Below are 15,637 nucleotides of genomic sequence, written 5' to 3' on the forward strand. Positions count from 1 at the left end.
TAGATTAGTTTTCTACTTATTTTCGCTCATACACGGTGCAATTTTAGACCCTGGGGAAACTTTCCGTAGGAAAATTGTACTTGTAACAAACAACTTTTGTTCTACGAGGTTTGGAAATAAAAATAATTTTATCTTTAAAAAGCTAGAGGAGTTTGTTCATAGTTATGAATAATACTTACCACTAAGCATACCCACTAAGGAATAAATTAGCGTTGCTCAAGATATCGTTTTGTAAAAAATGGTATGTTAAATTAAAGAACGATTAAAAACCGGCGCGACGACGCACCAAACTGTTCTGTAATCCTTTTGCACGAAGCGGTGAATAAAATATTTTTCTGCCAGCAAAATATTGTGACGTTCCGAGTATTCGCAGCCCTACGTTCACTTTCTCTTTCAATGTTGACGAGCACCTGTAAACACGCTGCATAAACATGTAAATACACTATGTTTATAATGCATTTTATTTATGAAACTGGCTTCTTCCTTTGAATATCACAGTCTGTAAGCTTATTAGTCATTATATATATTTCATTTCTATTTTACCGAGTCGTTTCTAACATAAATATTTAAGAATGTTATTTCTCTTTGTCTTTTAAGCTGATTACTAGTTTAAAAAAATAGTATTAGATTTTTATATCTTTTTACTATCTAGTCTAGACTTATATCTGATCTAATAAAGAAAAGAAAAGGCTAACTTAGAAAAAAAAAAAAAATAATTATTTTGATGAGTCCAATTAATAAGCGTACGCGGTGGTAAATGTTTATAGCTTGGCAAGTGGGAAATCGTCTCGGTGCTGTGTGTCGATGGTCGGCGTAACGCTGGCGGGCCCCACCGAGGCGGGCGGTGACGATCGATAGGCGGGCGCGGCGCTGCAGTCGCCATACTCCGCCTGACGCCTGGCGTCCTCGCCTCCCGACACTTTGGCGACCGCTCGCGCCGCGATAACTCGCGACGATGCGCGGCGACCGCGCCGCGCGCGACACGCGCCATAATAAAGATCACGATAACTTAAAGTCATCACTTAAAAAGGGAACTAAGGCTAAAAAGCATAGGGTGGTCTTCGATGAGAGCGCTAATGAATTTTTTGAGGCCGATTATATTATTGTAGTCCGCGACGAGTGCGGGTACTCTGACGAGGGAGAAGGAGACGAGTGCTCAGGATGCGGCGCGTGCGAGCGCTACCAGGAGCCGGAGCCGGGCGCGCTCAGCCCGCCCGAGGGTTACAAGGACATGGGGCTGTTCAACCGCGACGGCACGCTGCGCGAGCAGGCCTGGTGGGAAGCGGGCGACGTGCTGCTGGTGGGCGAGCGCTCGGGCACGGTGTTCACGCCACAGCACCTGCAGCTGCTGCGCCGCCTGCAGCGCGAGAGGATGCTGCGCTCCACCATCTGTGCCGACTGCGACGCACACGCGGCCCTTCACCAGCCTCTAGGTGAGTCACCCTGCCTGCCCTTGCCAAGGACGAACTCGTCCGCTTGGCCTTGCTTCGCTGACTTCTCACGTTTCACTTGTAACGAGGCTACGCGACGACATACCTCCTCGGTCATCACTGAACGCGCACGTTCTGCCATCATGACCGTTACACTCGGGAAACCTTACGAGTATCCACGTTTTTACGCTCGTCACCTGCAAATATATTGAATGTACCATTACTTTGTTTTGAACGTATTTATTAAAATAAAATAATTTATTTATCTTGTATTTACAAAAGCGATAGTATAAAAATGTAGCCTGCGATGCGACGGTACCATGAACTCATTTGAGGAGTTGATGACTGAGTAGTTATCATAATAATTGTGATGTACGGTACAGCTGCGGCGAAATCATGAGTACTTTTAATCTAACAATGGAACGCTTAAACTGACTGCCAACAATTTAGATCGTTATTAGAACAAGTGAGTAAGTGACGTCATGTTTTAAAACAACAGCATCTATTGTTCAAAGTCAGTGAGAGCACTTATTTGGCTTCTCATTTTTAAACGTTCACCGTTCGAGCTAAGACACTCAAAAGTATCTATCCGTCGAGTATGTATTGATTATTCGAGGGCTACCGCTTTGATATCCAGCCAAACCCAAAAAAACAAAAACGATCTAACCACTTCATTATTCAATAAAAATATTCAGCTTCTTCTACTAACAAAGAAATCTTAAAATCATATTTTTCTGAATATCAACCTGCTACACATGTCTACAAGAAAAAAATAATAACAACAATAATAAAACGTAAATCCATTAACATACACCTAAATTATCACAGCACATTAAATTTAATATCCATAGCATATTCGACGCTAACCTGAAATAAAATAAAAAAATAATTATCGAATTTATAATAACAAAAACACATAAATACTACAAATAAAAACAGGATTTCCTTGTCGTCATTTCATTACTTACGTCGGATAATTAATATAGAAACTGAAAGCATTGAATGTTACTAACACAATATCTAAATACTCAATTCAATAAACTCAATGAATTTCTAAACTACTTTTAGGACATTGAACATTGAAGTATTTTTAATTATTCCGCGAAGCTATTTCAAGTACGACCATGATATACATGAACTTATGTCAAGGCACGCAAATGTGCCTATCTAAATGGGACATTATTGTTAGTCGGCTCGCGTAGGCGGTATGCGGCTCTTTGGGTCCCATTTTATTTGACAAGCCTTCATACATAGCCATTACAATATCTTCATGCAGCATATAAAAGCTTACGACGATTACAGCAACAAAATAACTGAAGTATAAAATAATTAAACATAAATAGCACAAAGATATATCCAGACGAAAAAGTGTGAACATCTTTTAACGCATGAAAATCTTTTTAGTATGAAAAAACTTGTTTCTAAATCATTAAATTAATAAACAAACAGAAAATACTCTACTAAAATCAATACTTACAACGAATAAATTGCACGTTAAATTGCTTCTAAAATACGAGGATTTTTTGTTCTACCGTCCAACTAACGGGCTATTGCCTACAGGTGCTGATAAACTCGTCCTTTTACGACATTGCTAAATAAAAGTCCTAATTTAAATATCGGTCTTTCGAGTCACTGATCAATATTCAAATTACTACAGTAATAGCTTTACACCTCCTAAAAGTTTTATAAGATCACCTGTTTCTTGTACGACCATTCAATTTTTCTCTTATTCTCTCGCCTTCATTTCTTCTTATGATGATAGCCGGAGAAACGACCTGTGAAATAATGAAAATCAGTTATTATAATCATGTACAAAAACTCCTGAAACACTTACAATCAAACTCGGAATCTCGATAAACAAGCAAACATCGCACTGCCTCTAATGAGAGGAAGCCCTATTAAAAAGAGAATAAGCTGCTACGCATTCTCATAATAATATTATAAGTAATTGAATAAAAATCATGATGATGATGATGAAATAAAAATAAAATAAATACTTTTATATTGGCCTGCATTTATCCAAATATACTTTCAAATAAAGAAGAAGTAATTGCAGACAACCTTTTTAGTTTAAAAAATAATTACATCCAAAAACATATATTATAAATAATTGGAACCACGAAACTATCGCTTTCGTTTTCTATTTGTTAAAAAAAAACTGTTATTTCTATAATTTAAAGTTTGATTAGATGATGACGGTTAACAATCTTTGGTCTTCTTTTGTTCATAATACAGAGTTTGTATTTAGAAATCGCCCGCATTTTTAAACAAGAAGCTTCAACTGTCACAACTCAATATAGAAAAACTTAAATAAAATATTACAGCAATTAGCCGGTTCAATAACCGAACCTATAAACTATATAATAGCTATGGTTTTTAAACGATCATATTACGTTCATATATTGATATCAATCGTTATTATTCCAGTATCGTGTGACCGATCGACCCGTAATTACGGAAGAGGTGGTTTAATCATTCTAAATCAAAATCGGTTTTCATAATACATCGCTATAAAGTTGACAGCTAAAAATGAAAGACTATTTCTTTTTAATTGTAAAATAATAAAACTCTTTCTTCATTCCGATAATCTTACTCGCCTGCTAATGTATCAATCATTGTTTGTTTCTATGATGACCATAGGTCAGTCTTAAGAAAAAATAATAAAATAAAATCGAAACTTTCAATACGTACCTACTAACAAGAAAAGAACCAACAAGTTCACGTAATGCTTAAAAACGGAACTAACATCAAAAATATATGGTATAATTTTTAGTCTATATACTATGTCGGTAATTAGATACAGCATAACTGTCTCAAGCCAGTCGCATGAACATTTAAAACGGGAACTGAACATATCCTTGTGACATATAAATATCAAAGTTATATTGACACAATCATTGTCATTTAATTCGATAATCAAGTAGATTGGAATCAATGCATGTCGCGCCCGCTAGTTGATTGGCAATAACACTTCATAATGGACAATATCGAATATGACTAATTAAATTTTCGCGACGTATTAACATAAATAATCCAATACCTATACGACAATGTTAACGAATTTCAAATGAAAAAAAGCTGTTATTAGCATAGTTTCTCCATAAAGACCAAACTATGGCGAAGTGTCGATTATTGCAGAGCGCCTATAGCTTCAGCACAAGATCTACACCAAGTCATCATATTGCATTGTCACGCAATATACATATGCAAACAAAATTTCAGCTCAATCGGAAACTGGGAAGTGGGTCAAAGGGACAGGAGAAAGTAAATAAAAGCTTGGTTTAAATAATAATAAAACGATAACTCAATCAACCACAAATATTTTTTTACTTTCACCTGCAATGCTGTTTTAAAACACATTCCCATGGAATAAATGCAATCACCCATATTGTTTTACCTCTGATGTTTCGGTACTAATTACATTTTTGATGGTGTAATACCATTCAACTGAAAGCTATTGTATTCTGGACCTGCGGAACCGCTCGACGTTTAATCATTTCAACCTGACTTTAAATTAATTAATAAAAAATTATGGCGCGATAGTTACAGGTGCCGAACGGAATTTATTTAAAAATAAAACAATAAATAACATGTAGTTTGAAACGATTTTGAATTAGACATCGATCCGCATGTATGTATCGGCTGATTCGATTAAAGTAACTATAAATTAATTAGCAAATTAACGTCATAGAAAGAAATGATTATCCTCTTAATCACAGTGATATGATATCTTATGTTAACATACACAAGGAAGTGTTCAGGCATTTAAAAATACCTACGTTGAAATTAAAAGAGCCCCATACAAAAGCGAACGAGCACTATATAGAAAAAGATAGTCTGAAACGTTAAAAAATACGATCAAATAATTCCATGATAGTTATTCATACCTTACTTTGAAAATATTACTCAAAAATAACAAATAAAACTTTTTTCAAATATTTTACATTTATTGCCAAAATCCTTATATATCACATTCAGTCTTCCACTTTAAAAAAAAATACGATAGTTTATGAGGTTGACGCTAAAGACCTAAAGCTGGGCATTGCACTCAATCCAATTTAACCATACTTCATTTCAACAGTCTTCAAACCAAATTACCTAAGACTGTGTACCTAAATAAAAAAAATGAATCATTTCAAATATTATTTCCAATTTAATAAGTCAGTAATAATTTCTACGACCAACAGAAGTTCGCTTTATATCTTAGCACGTGCCGAAATGAACGTTAATTAATTAACAACGGACTGGAAACGACTAGTGTGTAACTACAAAGCTTTCAAACATTTATGTAATTACTGACGCAAATTAAATCAGTTCTTTGTGCACTTGTTCCCGTATTTGAACGAGAAATATCACGGACACTTGTGGCTAGGATGTAGGAATTCTCGGTGTTCTGGTGGTCTTTTTTATTTAGTGGAACAATGCAATGCTCAAATAATACATATATAATAGAGATTTCAGCAGTTTTGTTAAATCAATTAGTGAAAATTGAGAGGCATTTGCTTTTTTTAATGTTTTAAAAATTAGGTAACTTACATTGACTGATTGATACAAACTCTTAAGAGATATAGCATTTTAATGACCTCATAAGTTCCCATTAATTAATTTCATTCACTTGATAAATTTTGCATAAATTTAATAACGGGAAAATGGCACTGAGTTTATTTTTTAAAGTCTCATTAACAAAGAAATAATTACCGAAAAAAACATCGCCGTTCCTCTTTATACTTGTCTACGAAACTAAAACAATTTGCAAGATCAGCTCGCTGTTCTGAAACGTATAAAAAAAACCTTTTGTCCGTCGTTTTGCGCCGACGGTAATCTATTTACATTTTTCAGGAGGATATTTTTAGGCGCCAATCATTGTCTACCTGGGGTAATTTAGTCCGCTGCCTGAAAGGGATCAGCTTTAAAAGCGATCAATTGTTGAAAACTTTTCAAATTATAACGAAAGTTTCACGTGTAAACGTTTAGTGTGGAGGGTGCTGTGAAGGCTTCCAGAGGTGTGACAGGATTTAATAATACACTATATTTTGTAGACAAGCAGGTTGAACGTTTAACGAAACTACTAGTCTATACTAAACAGGACTGCTGTGGGGACTAATCCATTTATCTGTGTGGTTATCAGTGCTTTTCTAATACACAAAAGAATCATTGGAACTATCTATCTAGTCATGTTCATAATCGTTCCAATAGATACAGAGAATTTGAGAATTTACGTTTTCCAAATTCTTGATTTTCAAGGAAACAAACGCTTCAGGCAAAACACATCCTTATTTAAATTGCTTTCACAGATAGGTAATAGACAAGGTGTATCAACAAGTACGAGTCGCATAGAGCCTTGAACGTTGCGCTCTGCGAAGCAACGTGGTTGACCGTCCCGTACGATGTTTACTAAACAAATAGCATCGAACACTGATCGTAGATTAATAGAAGGAAGTGCCATCAAAATGCAGACGGTAGAATAGAGTTTGATCGATCATTGAATCGAATTGAAACCGTGTTGAAATTTTGCTAGCCCTTTTTCATGCCATGATAGCTGACATACTATATTATTATGTAATAAATACTTAGTTACTATACCCCTTGGTTGGGTTGGATTATATCATTTCAAAACTAAAATGAACCAAACTATAGAATCGAAATAATAAATATACCTTAATCATTGTACCCAATATTCACCGAGTGCTAAGATTCGTCCACTATCGCCGCTATAGTCCAATTCGTGAAGAATTATGAATAGGTTGAATTTAGAATGCAGAAACAGTGACGGAAATACCAACTTTCGTTCGTTACAAAATATACCTCAGCTTCAGATCTTAAAAAAGTTTATATCATGCTAAGTTCGATTGTCATCTCCTGACTTGTGCCTCTTCTTTGCTTATCTATTTTCCGTGGCATCGACGACGGTGTTGATCAATTTTGCAAGGGGACTCGTTTGACCGCTACCTGCTCGACCTGCACCCATTGCCTTCGAGCCCGACTCCAGTGCATTAATGAACACGGTCTACTTTGTCGGCTGACCGTCGAACAAACTGAAGCTACGTGTTGGATTCATTTGCTTGAATTGCTAAGATTTTTTATTTATTTTCTTTTTGTTAAATTGGGTTTAAAAAATTAATTTACTATCGTTTCAAAAAGACTGAAGTGTATGTTTTGTCCTAAACATTGTAGGATATGTGACAGTAAGTTTATTATTCGTAATTTTAATCGAAACATTTTAGTGTATTTCTTATTTTAAGTGCATGTAAATAGTAAGTAGTTTGTTCCATAATATTTGAGAAAGTTGAAATAATTATCGAAACTTCTAAATGTTATGTTTTAAACAAATATGTCCATACAAATCACCCATACAATCAAAATATTAAAATAACGGCCTTAATTAGAGTAACATCAAAAGTAAAACATTGACCTGTTTAAATACATTTTAAGGTAGAATCTTTGCCTCGTCCAACTTGCTAGTCTAGTAAAACATACGCGAAGCGGAGCACTAATGCGTGTAAATAGCGTGAAATTGGTAACATCATTATGTCCGTGAGCCTTTGTTGTTAAATATGCACTTTGCTTCATAATTTCTGATGTTATAAAACCAGCAAAAAGCTGTTATGCAGGGCTATTATCTGAAATGCAAAATAAACGCGAGGACGATAACATTGTCACATTTGGCATTTCAACTTCTGAATATCATTCCTTGGCAGCAAATATTGCTGTTTGGTAAGTTAGATATTAAAATGTCTAACATTCGCGTAAACCTAAGAAACCACTAAGTTGGATAATATCAAAGAGGGGTATTTTTGATCAATTTTTATCCGAATAATCGTGACAAAATCCGTGAACAAAGTTGAATAAAAGCCTACAAATATGCATGTACTAGGACTAATGCAAACATATTTATTTTAGTAGCTCAAAAATAAATATTTTTAGATAAAGCCAGGTTTGTTTAAACGTTGTGCAGTTCTAAATTAAAAGTGTATTTGCTAAACTGACGAAAGCAAACAGGCCTATTTCGCGAAATAAAAACCAAACTCGATTCAATTCGGCAAATCATAGAAAAACAAATATTAAAATTGCTCGTTAACTGAATAACCAGATTTATTCGATTGGGCTTCCCCTATTTCATTTTTCATCTAACAGCCACTCTCGATGTACTTTTTAGCCCCAGGTAAACGGTTGAGCTCGATACGCTCATCTCTTTTTATACGAGCCGAGTTTTTTCGAATTTAACACTTTTTAAAATTTCCAGATTTAAAAATCACCGGTGTTTTCTTCGTTCCATTTTATGCCGCCTACGGAACTCATTAGTTGTGCCTACTGTTTTTTATTTGTTATTAGCTCTTTTCTGCGGTTTCTCCCGCGTAGTATGCGATCATTTTAAGGTTTTCTGCGTTAGGTACATTCTTATATTATTTGTGGAAAGGAACAAAAGAAACTTCTTTTAATTTAAAGAAACAATTATTTCAGTAAAAAGTAAAAAAATTGACAGGAAAATAGGTATAGCTGTTAACATGGACAATTGAAATTGTATTTTTTTGTACTTTCCTTATTTTTTCTGTTAAAACACCGTTTACACCTCCCCTGGACATCTAAGATTATTTTAAAACTATAATAAGCCAAATCGGTTCAGCTATTCACAAATTAGGAGACTAACGAAAAACAATTTGATTTGGACTTCGAAACTTGACGATATTATTAAAGTAAAAAAACTAAATGCAAATGTTAAGGGTGCTTTTAGAATCTGTCAGACGAAATTTGCATTGAGTGGTTACAGGTTTGAGCCTAGCAGGCCGTGCGAGCCATTCAAGTGCATCAAAGAACCACTAGCCCGAAGTTGAGTAGGCATCACCCTTCTGGCAACTAAACATAATGTAATACATTGTATACTCTTTTGTTGACTGAAAATATTGTCAATGTTAGTCGGGAAACGGTTACGGTGAGAAGCGCTCGAAATGCACAAACATCCAACTTCTGCTTTCAATTTTATATACTTAGTGTTATTTATTTAAAATTTATATAAGATTAAAAGTGGCACCAAGGGATTCGTGTAATATTACACGCTTGAACTTGGCCAGACGCGCGTCTAGATCATTAAAATATGTTGATACTAAAGAGACATTTCAAATACAATCCATTAATTAAAATAAATACATTTTAGTTCAAAATATCAAATTACAATAACCGTAATAAGTCAAACAATATTCACATCAGACAAAGCCGATATTGTATGTATTGACTGAACCGCTAAACCACCGTTCTATTCGAATTCTCCGCAAATAGCTTAATACTATTATCGCAAGTGATAATAACATAAAGCGTATAGTGCATCGAGTACACAATGTACGTACTGATTAGTTTTAAATTGACATCATCATATGACAGTACCGTCAGCATCACAAGCTTAACACAATCTGTATAAGCAATATAAGCGAGACAGTGATAAATGGTGCAATACAAAATGAAACTTGTATACAACGGGTATTTTATTTTGAAAACAGAATGCGATAGAAAAGTTGCCTATTTAAGGTTGATGATTAAAAAAAAAGAAAAAGCCAGTATTTTCTTTGACATGCGTAAAACGTTAGTACGTTTTTATAATATTATATTTTAAGTATATTTACTCCCTAAATACGAGATTAATTTATTGAATTTATTAAATAGTGTTTAGCGACTTTTGTTGCTGACCGTACTAGCGTCCATGCCGGCGTTAGTCAATAGCAAATTAATGTTATACTAATTAATCCTTCATTCTCCAATTACATTTGCTTTGATGGTTTGACACTAAAGCTGTTTAAACTATTCGTCAATAGTATTAGTTGAAGCCTTTTCGGACGAAATCACAGTTTAAATTTCGGACGTTCGTTAAATTGGCATTACGTTAAAATAGGACATTATTGCTGTGGCCCAGCTGCTGTTCGAGTTAAAAAGAAAGAATCTCATGTACTTTTATAACTTGACAGTTGAATTTTGCGCAGATGACGTATTTTTGTTGCGGAAATAATAAAGGATTGTAAAAATAAAGATTGATATTAAGGTGACAATAGTTACGCTCATAAATATGTTGGGCGGAAAATAAATTTGTGGGTGGAAAGTCACACAAAATCAATTTTAAAAGACACCCTTGCAATTTGTTTTTCTTCAGGCATGTTTTTCTAATGTCTGCTTTATTCGATTTACGGCTACAAAACGATTCTGTCACACACCAGTAGTTTCTATAAACCGCATTTTCAGGATAAAGATTTTTTTTTAGTTTTGAGTTTTGCTATCTAATGTCATTTAAACATCATAATTTGAACGTAGCCAAAGTAAGTGTTAAGGGATTAGTTAGTGGCTTGAGATAAAGCGCACAAACTAAATAATTGCTTGATCAGTTCTCAATAGTTTTGAAACAAGCAAGTGAAGTTATTGGGTTGCGGCGCGAGGAAACTCATGTGCATCGCGACGACCGCGACGGACTGAAGCGACATCTTAAGGAAAAGTTTTGAACCCATTAAAAAGTTAATCGAAGTATACATAGTATTTATGTAACCTCCTGCTATTCGTGAAACAACTGTTTCGTTTTAGTTTAATTAGGATTAAAACAAATAAATAACGCATTCGGTTATAAGGTTATAAATTGTTTTAATAAACTTTATGTGCACCAATTGACAGATAATAATTTTCCTAGTATCCAATTATTTCAAAAAACATTCATAAAGAGCTTCGTCCGAAATAAAACAGAATACAAAATTAAATATTCCTCGAAACACACAATACACTTGTACAGAAAATGAAGTTAATAATTTAATCCCTGCTTTTATAGTTGACTACTTCCAATCGCTTAAAAACCAGAAACATGAATTACAGTTCGGCGAAAATGAGATATTTTTTACCCATGTAGGTATTTAAAACGTTTATCCGTGCAGTTTGCAATATAATAAAAAGGGTTCCTTATTGTAAGCTTTTTTTATTTATTTTTACAGCCGTATCAAATATACACATCACAGAAAATTTTAACTGTCTACATTTCAAGATAAAGACGGTCTGAAAACAAACGGACCTATACCTGAGAAGTCCTTAAGGGTGCGGAATCCTACAAACGTTTAAAGTATTAAGCATCATACAAGTCAGTCGGCCGCACCAGTCAGTTCCACAATGAGAAAATAAAGGGTTAATAATAGATAGACGCCTCGTGTGTGAGGTGGGCCGCCGACAGGACGGCAGGACTCATTGATGCCGCATAGCCGCGATAAATTGCTCTGTTTCTATTGTGGGTTATGAGTGCGAAGCTCGGTTACAAGCCACCCAATGAAATCATTTCGAGTTATTTCCTCTACTATCTTCACAAATGAGACTTTATTGGAACAATATTAAAATGTAATATCGTTTCTTCTGCTTGTTGATGGTAAATGGAACGTTGAATGTTTATTGAATGTAGAACACTTAGGTGGAAAAACGTTTATTAGTTTCAAATCTTTTTTAGACTATTGATGGTGAGTGATGCATAGTGAGATGCAAGTTTAGTGAGAATTTTATTTGCACATTGTGAAGGATGTTTTCATATCATTTTTTTTTAATAAATTCCTTTAATTTTTAAATTATAGTTAAAAGAAATAAGATGTTACCAGATTCGTAACCTGAATAATTTTCCAATGCTGAACCTAAAATTCTTGTAAAATATGCCACTAATCGAAACGTATTCGGTTTATGTTAGCATAGACTGCACGGAGGGAGCAAGGTCGCGGCGGCAAGAGATGGTTAAGGTGCCGAGTCCCGACGTTCGTTGACTCGCGGCGACCTATCGAGTGTCGCTGAACTACAAGCTGTAAGGTGACCCTGACGGCGAGATAAAGCTGCGAGCACACGTAACCCACACCCCACGGTATAAGCGGCAAGCGACACTATCGTGGCGGAGGTCGAGAACATTAAAGCAGACGAACGTTCCATGACTCGCCATTGTCTAGAACGACACACCGACAAGCCTGAACTACACTAACTATAGACAGCTAACACAAATAAGGTTCACCGCCTGAGTCCGGCGACGGATCAAGGACGGTCACCGCATCGATTCTTAGGACAATGTGGAAATGTGTTTCATTGTTACCGTGGTTCTATTTATGGCGTTTATGACCTAGAACCCCTATCTCGCCAGCCTGTTATAAACGCTACCTACGTGCTCACAAACAAGACTGATACACTTTGATGTAAACATTGAGAATTCCGCACGTGTTCTTGCTGCAAAGAAGACTGAAGGATTTTCCTCTTTTAATGCCTTTATCTTCGGTAACAATACGTTTAGACGTGTTTCCATACAAAACACGTGCAGGTCTTTTATCAGATTATCAGAAATCTCCTCGTGTATGGGATAATGTAAAATCGGTGATGAATGAGGTTGTTTACAGTTTTAAACCGCAAGGATTCGCAAAAGTCGTTGCGTCGTAGCATGACCTTTTCGGTATCCGAGCGCCAAGTAGGCATTCAGGTATAAATATATATTATAAGGTGATAAATTTATTTCGTCACTTTTATGTGTAACATAAATTTCCTAGGGAAATTTGTAATTGCAAAAGTTTTTCATTCCAATACTTTGATGATTTCGATACTTGTTATTCGAGCCTGCCAAACTAATCAGAATTTAATTTCTTACAAAAAATCCTCTTTTTGATGTTCTCATATTTTTTAAATAATTCTATCAGTAGAGCGGCCAGTATTCATAGTGAGGTAGGTACCTTCTCTCTCCCCAAACTTAAATTTTCTTCCTTTAGCCGGCAGAACTATTGGATGCGAGGTTTTAAAGTAATTAGCGTTAACTGATAAAACTTTTTGCGTATTTCATTTTATTCTTGAGAACGCGAAGTTGGCTTACGAGATTTAAAATTAATTAACAAAATGAAGGCGCTACAAAAGAAAGCACAAAATCTTTAGCGTGGCTCGGTAGCGTCAAATTCATCTATTAGGGTAGGTCTGTATAATATAAAAATTAATATAAAAACACAAATTTCATCTGTAAGAAATCTTTCAAGTACTCAATTTTGTCTTGCAATTGTTTGCAAAAGCGTTATGTCTAGTATAATGTTTAATTGGTCCTGCTTTGATAATCTTCAAGTAGATTTAGTTGTTAAAACGACGCCCGTATACCCTAAGATCATAGACGAAATTCTTTGTTTTGGTCGAGAGGATAAAAAAACACTCCTAACATCAGCCGCACACCTTACCCTTTTACCTTTCCCAGAGGGAACGAAGGACATCCTAACAAAAATGATAAAAGAAACGACTAATTGGTATCTACAAAAGTCATAAATACAGACAAGTCCAACCTCTTACATAACATTATCAAGTAATTCTCCAGCCGTGCAAAATGGAACCAGTTTACGAGTCAAATCGTTCGAAATAAAAATTCGAACGGTTATACAGGCTGGATATATTTGTATAGCCTCTGTACCCAGCAAGTAGTCTTCTACATTATCTGTGTGAATCGTCTGTAATTGTTCATCTCAAAGCGGCTCCACGCATGCGTTGCTGCCCTCATATTCAGCGGGGAATGGGATGGAATGTTCAACATATTTTTACGTACAGTTTTCTGCGGGCAAATTTCACGTACTCTCCGTCTTTACTTTTGAAATGAATATAAGGACTGAGGGGTTTTCTCTCAGTTTATTGATTGATTTATAATAAAACACTTAAATGTTATTGTGGAAAGGAACAGGAACGTTTCGTTTTTTTTTTAATTATTGCTGAGAATAATTTCCATTTTGCTCGTATTCTCGGCTGAATATCTTAACGTTATTGGGCCTCTGTATTGTGTTTTGGGACAAATCTATTTAAAGCACAGCTGGCGCTGATAATTTTCTAACAGAAACCCCTCATTAAGGCCAAAATGTAAAACGATAATCACACTCAGCTATCTCGTTTGGCGACTGTTGGCTCAACGAGGCGGTGAAGCGTTTAATATTGACTAATTGCGCTCATGTTATAGCCACATGTTTATTGGGTTTCAACAGGGTTATGTAAGGTTTCCAGGATATTATAGCTGGCTGGATTCAATATCCAGTATATTAAATCAAATTCAATCAAAAATGCAATTATTCAAACGAGGCTTCTTTTTGAAAATAAAAACCCAACCAATAAACATCACCTCATATCAACCACCATATCGCTAGCGTTTAAATTAATTCTAAAATGTATACTCTTTCTACATAAAAGTGAAAGCATGTGTTATCTTCAAGTTCCAATGTTAGCACAAAACATTAATAAGTCCACAGAACGCTAGAAGTTAAGTGCATTTACGCTCTTGAGTAATTACTAAAAGCAGTAGGCGACCCAGTTTGTACTAATTGATGAGAGCGATGCAATAAGATTACGAACCGCCACGAAACCGTTGACCACCACATGCCAATTACCTCTGTGGGCGTCGCGCAGTCCTACAACGGGACAAACATTTGTGTACACAACAAATGTTTGATCCAACTCTGGCTCGTATGTGAACGAAATGTTTGCGGGTAAACACCGCGATTCAGGGATTAAATTCCATACACGAGATTCGTTTAAAAATATAAAGCGCAAGGCTTCGGGTCTGCCGAGCAATCCTGAAACGATCAAATCAACAAAGTACAACATGCTCCCCGTATGCCCTTTTAAATCTTTTTCGAGATTGGAGAGGCAAAAACGGAAAGTTAAACTGTGGATCATATAAACAATAAAACTAAAAAATATGGAGCTTTCCGATTGATAAAAGAGGTTTCTCGTCAATCGTTACTTCGTTAGCCTGGTCTGGTTGCTTGATCCGTTTGCGCACGAATTTGAACGTAAACGGCGTAATGTTGTATCCCGCGTGGAATTGTCAACTGTTTTAATAAAACCGATAAAGTGCGAGGCCACTGTACGTTTGACCTTCGAGCGAATTTGTGGCTCATCGCTCCACTTACAGCACGTAATTGATGTTTATTATTTACATTTCTATTTATACGTCGACGAGTACTATCATTCACTATCTCTCGAAAAATACGAGTATATTAACGATTATATTAGTCGTACGACATTTTGTGTAATCATACGCTCTAAGGTGAAGGCTAGACATATTGGTTCGAGGAATACTACAAATGAGATATCATAAAATAACTTCACATTTGTACCAATAAAAGAGTTAGACGTTTTTATACGCGAACTCTATAGTAGTGATAAGTTGGCAAGAAAGTAGTTTTATTTTTAAAAATTCTGCTTTGGTGCTTAGAGTA

General features: G+C 35.4%; 1 protein-coding gene across 1 annotated transcript in view; it reads left to right on the top strand.

Moving 5' to 3' along the window:
• The first annotated feature begins 696 nt into the window (after positions 1–696).
• LOC113493970 overlaps positions 697–15,637 on the top strand; it is a 112,170-nt gene continuing 97,229 nt past the window's right edge. The window contains exon 1 of the mRNA XM_026872032.1: positions 697–1,433. Coding sequence (XP_026727833.1) covers positions 956–1,433 — 478 coding nt within the window. The 5' untranslated portion in view covers positions 697–955. The remainder of the gene's footprint in view (positions 1,434–15,637) is intronic.

This window comes from Trichoplusia ni, chromosome 5 (genome assembly GCF_003590095.1).
Source record: "Trichoplusia ni isolate ovarian cell line Hi5 chromosome 5, tn1, whole genome shotgun sequence".
Taxonomy (NCBI): Eukaryota; Metazoa; Arthropoda; class Insecta; order Lepidoptera; family Noctuidae; genus Trichoplusia; species Trichoplusia ni.